At 35.8% G+C, this 4,808-nt stretch overlaps 1 protein-coding gene across 1 annotated transcript in view; it reads right to left on the minus strand.

Annotated features, from left to right (window-relative positions):
- PARPBP (PARP1 binding protein) overlaps positions 1-4,258 on the minus strand; it is a 35,483-nt gene extending 31,225 nt beyond the window's left edge. Inside the window, exon 1 of the mRNA XM_010177724.1 lies at positions 4,109-4,258. Coding sequence (XP_010176026.1) covers positions 4,109-4,258 — 150 coding nt within the window. The remainder of the gene's footprint in view (positions 1-4,108) is intronic.
- Positions 4,259-4,808: the final 550 nt, after the last annotated feature.

The raw sequence follows: 4,808 nt of genomic DNA on the forward strand, positions 1-4,808 counted from the left end.
CCTACAATACTATTCACAAGGAGAGTGGGAAGGAGAAGAAAAAGTCTTATTGATAAACTAGGCAGGATGCCTCAAGATTTAAGTAGCAAGAGTTTTAACACAGAACAACTCCAGCTGTTAAGCAACACAAAAATAGAATAAGTAATAACAACAACTTATGATTTGGTTACACAGGGTATGGACAAGACAGTAGAACAGTCTTTGTGTATCATTTGCTTTTAAAAAAATCCAATTGTATATTCATTAGTTCAACTTTTTTTCTACAAAACTTCAACATTTTTTCTTTAAAAAGAGCCTGTCCCTTGTAGAGATGACTACTCAGCACTGGGGAGACCATATCTGAGTACTGTGTCCAGTTGTGGGCTCCTCAGTATGAGGAAGAGAGTGACATACTGGAGAAAGTCCAACAAAGTCCAGTGAATCATCCACAACAATGATTAAGGGACAGGAGCATGTCACATATGAGGAAAGGCTGAGAAAGCTGTGGCTGTTTAGTCTGGAGAAGAGAATGCTCAGGGATGCATTGATGCTCAGCATCAATGCATATAAATATCTGCAGAGGAGGTCCAAAGAGAATTGAACCAGGCTCTTTTTTGAGGTGCCCAGTGGCAGGACCAGAGGCAATGGGCACAAGCTGAAAAAAAATGACAGGAGGTTTCCTCACATCATGAAACACTTCTTTACTGTGAGTGTGATTGAGCACTGGCACAGGTTGCTCAGGGAGGTGATAGAGTCTCCATCTTGGAGACATTTGAAAGCCATCTGGACATGGTCCTGGACAACTGGCACAAGGTGGCCCTGCTTGAGGAGGGGGTTTGAACAAGATGACCTCCAGAGGTCCCTTCCAACCTCAGCCATTCCTTGCTTCTGTGAAAAATTAATCATACTGAAGAACAGACAAGAAAATGTCTCTTGGGAGCATCATTAAAATATGTTACAAGCAATATATCATAAAACTGCTACAAAATTGGTAGGAGTCTGTCATTACTAAGAGGGAAACAGTTACAACAGTTCTAAGGGAGTAATGCTGTAAAACAATTTTGCATTTCTCTTTATTTGCCAACATGGAAACAAGATGATTTGGGAAAACATTTCAAGAAATACAGGACACTGAACAGAACATAATATTCTTCAGGCAATGTACAAAATGCACTCATGAAAGCACAGGGTAGAACTAAACCACACACCAAAACTGATTTCATTCAGAATCAGAAAGAGACAAACACTAATTTCTGAAGGGAAAATATATTTCTAAAATCAACAATGAAGCACTTTTTCCTCCAGTATCACAATCCTAGTGCTAAAAGAGATTTACAAAACATTTAAGACAAGTCTGAAATTTAAATTCACAGACTCAGGAAAAACAATTGTTTTATATGATGTCTTAGTTTTTTATATGATGTCTTAGTTTTCCCCACTAGTAGCTAAAACAGTCTTGGTCTGAAAATGACAAGTAGGTTATTAGGACAAATAATCATCTTCTACCATTCCTGATCCACAGGTGCAAACATAGTCAACTTAAAGCAATTACCCTCAACTGAACTTCAACTTGAAAATTGTTATTTCTATTTCAAACCTTAAGAAAGGTGGTTCTTCTGGAAAGCTTTCCTACATTTTAGATCTAAACTAATCAGTCTAGGTAAAAGGTATTAACTTTAACCACAGACCATACACCACTTGACTATATGCCAAATGTCTGCAACTGTGCTACAACACAAAGTATTTTCAGAGGAATTAAAAGTGTAGATTTTTTTTTTCCTTTCATCCTTGTTATTTGATCAATGTTCATCACAATATTTGCTACCCTTATTCTTGGTTAAATTTAAGACTAATAAATTATGAGACCTTTAAACTTTTCTAGAGTTGTCCATAAACTTTGCTATTTTTAATTTCTACTGCAGATAGAGGTAACAGTTAAAATACCAAATCCATTAAAATTGTCCAGGCTCCTAAAGAAAGAGAATAGGTTTTTGTTGTTTGTGGTAGGGTTTTGATTTTTTTCAATCCAACTAGTCAATAGCCTGTTAGTAAAGTTCTTTTTCTTGCAGTAATTGATTTTACCATAATAGACTTCTACTCTACAAGTGTTACATTAAAAGGATGAAATTATTGTACTCAAATCAGGGACCCAACAAGAAACATGCCTAGAAGTGTAATACTCTGCATATAAGTTTGAAGTGCTGAACAAAATAAAACAGCCATAATTTACTCCAACACTACAAACATCAAAATTGACATCCAGCTGAAGGAACTGAACTTCAGAGGCAGCACATGCAAATGCTAAAATAGTTTTAATCCACATATGCACAAGGGTTATACATACTGCTAATTTGTTTTATTAGACCAGCTAGTATAATAAAAAAAAAAGAAAACAACAAATTAGGTTTTGAGCATTTGGTCTTTCTCCAGATTTGAAGTAAAAGCAATATATTTCAAAATTAAATTAGTTAAAAATAATTGTTTTAATTTTTTTTAGATCATCTCTGAAAGAAAAGATATTTTTAGAGGGGAGGAATCTTTGCTGGAGGGAAAAACAGAATAAACTAGTTACCTCTAGGGGAAGGAAAGAGCTCATTGTTAGCTGTTAGGAAAGAATTAGCAATGAACCATAAAAATATCATCTTTATCACGTCTAGAATTTTTGGCATCCAATGGAGTAACACATTTTAGTTCCCAGAGTTGGCTTTGGAAAAACGTTTGTATTTCTCATCTGAGAATCACAACGAAAATGACACATAGTGACAGCCTCCACAGGCAATTGCCCTTTATCAGTTCTCTGAGAGTTCATTTGATGCACAATTGTTTTCTAGTTTTACCTACATGGGTATTGTGAGGACACTGCAATCCTGGCTGGAATATATTACATTCTATGAAGTACAAATGTAGAATCTTGGGATTCTAATATTTCTGCTGTAAAGTTTATAACAGCGGGGATGAATTGACCAGTTTTATATTTAATGTTTAGGCAAGAGATACCCCCATTCTGCAGATTTTAGACTACAAAGCTTTTTGTGCTGATGAATTCAGTTAGGTTAAAGAGTAGTTCTGGAAATATTTCTTTCAAGATATAAGTTTCTTCCAGTACAAGTGGTAAATTTTAAAATAATATGTTGCAACTAGGAGTGCATAAATTGAAGTGGGTTTTCTCTTTTTGTTTAGGAGTTTGGTTTTGGTACAGTTTTGTTTGTGGTGTGTTTGGTTTGGGTTTGTTTATTTGTTTTTTAACTAAAGATTTGTACTATGTGTTTAACTTACTATGCAACATTTGACTAAGTCTTCCAACAATGATAATTTGTTTTCATCAATAATTAAGCTTACTGACCTAAAAAGATATCTTTAGACCATCAAAGTGACTGTTGCAATTGTTCTCATTAGATGAGACACACGCAAAGGCCAGACTGTATGTTACCACAGTTCTTGGTATGTTTCAGATGACTACTAATGCCTAGCTTTCCAGCTATGACAAGCCACAGTGCTTCTTATGGAGGCACTTAAGGGTTACGTCTCCTATTCATCACCTGACAGACACTTCTTGTACACGTGCAAAGAAGGCCATATATTTCCTACCGGTACTGAGTGCATGCTCACAACTTTCATGTTTAGGTCTTAATTCGATGAGCCTTAGGAAAAACAGCAGCCAGAATGGACTGCTGCAAGCATAAATCATGAAGCCTATATCGAATCAATTTTATACTCATATTCTCATGTCATTCTAAAGCATCTTTGGAGCACTCAGAACAGAGATGCATCCCAAATGCCATTGTTCTCCCACCCTGATCTGCAGCAGAAGAAACATTAGATGGAAAATAAACAGAAGTTACATGATCTGGAAAAATACACTAGCATTTAATATTAAAGTTTAGAAATCAGACATACACTTAAAACAAGGCCATCCTCCCATCTGTCTTACAGTTCTTCTTCTAAGTCCTGATTCAACAGTGTGCTTAGTCATATTAATTTTTGTGCCTTGCTGAATCTGACCCTCAGTTAAAACAAAAAAGAAGTGACCAAAACGTCCATTTCAAGTAGGTGCCTAAACAAAAAGTTCAGCAAGTGAACCAAGTTTGTGATGTACTAAGTACCAAGAACAGACCAAAAGAATTCTAACCTGTTTATTGACTTCAGCCATTGACAGCTGTAACACCATCAGCATGCAGTCTGCTCCACATACAGTAGTCCTTTCAGAGTTTGAAAATAAAGGCCATTGTCTTCTGAAACACTTGATCAAGTTTAGAATTTTTTGTGGGAAAGCAATCATTGTCTGGAAGAGAAGATAGAAATAATTAAGAGAAATAAAAATTAATATAATTATGCAAGAGGCCTATGCATGTCTTAATCTTCCAATAAGCTATGCAAATTCTGTTATCAAGTTCCTAGAATAAACTCTTCCCACTAAACCAAAAGTCTAGAGAGACTCACCTCACTATGAAGGAGCAACTACGAAGATAAGGGGTTAAAAGTGCTTATGTACGACACGTCTTCATGAAGACCCCTTACTTTCCTTGTACATTATACCAACATGAAATAATAAATGTTACCACAAATATGACAGCCACTTGTCTTTGGAAGCAGCCAGTCTGACCGCCCCAGAGAGTGCCTTCTGTACTCTCTCTATGTACCATACTTCAGACCACTGTCTATCAGAATGTTTTAAAACCGGAAACAAAAGATTTAATACTTCTAAGACTTACTATCAAAGACAACTCTCAATGTTTTTGTCATCTATATAGTCTTTTTTTCATTCCATAAATCATTATCTCCGCTCTTTCATTTGGCAATGGGTTTCAGTATCAGTTTGAATTTCACTA

The sequence above is a fragment of the Antrostomus carolinensis genome, unplaced genomic scaffold (assembly GCF_000700745.2).
Source record: "Antrostomus carolinensis isolate BGI_N321 unplaced genomic scaffold, ASM70074v2 scaffold7151, whole genome shotgun sequence".
In the NCBI taxonomy this organism is placed as follows: domain Eukaryota; kingdom Metazoa; phylum Chordata; class Aves; order Caprimulgiformes; family Caprimulgidae; genus Antrostomus; species Antrostomus carolinensis.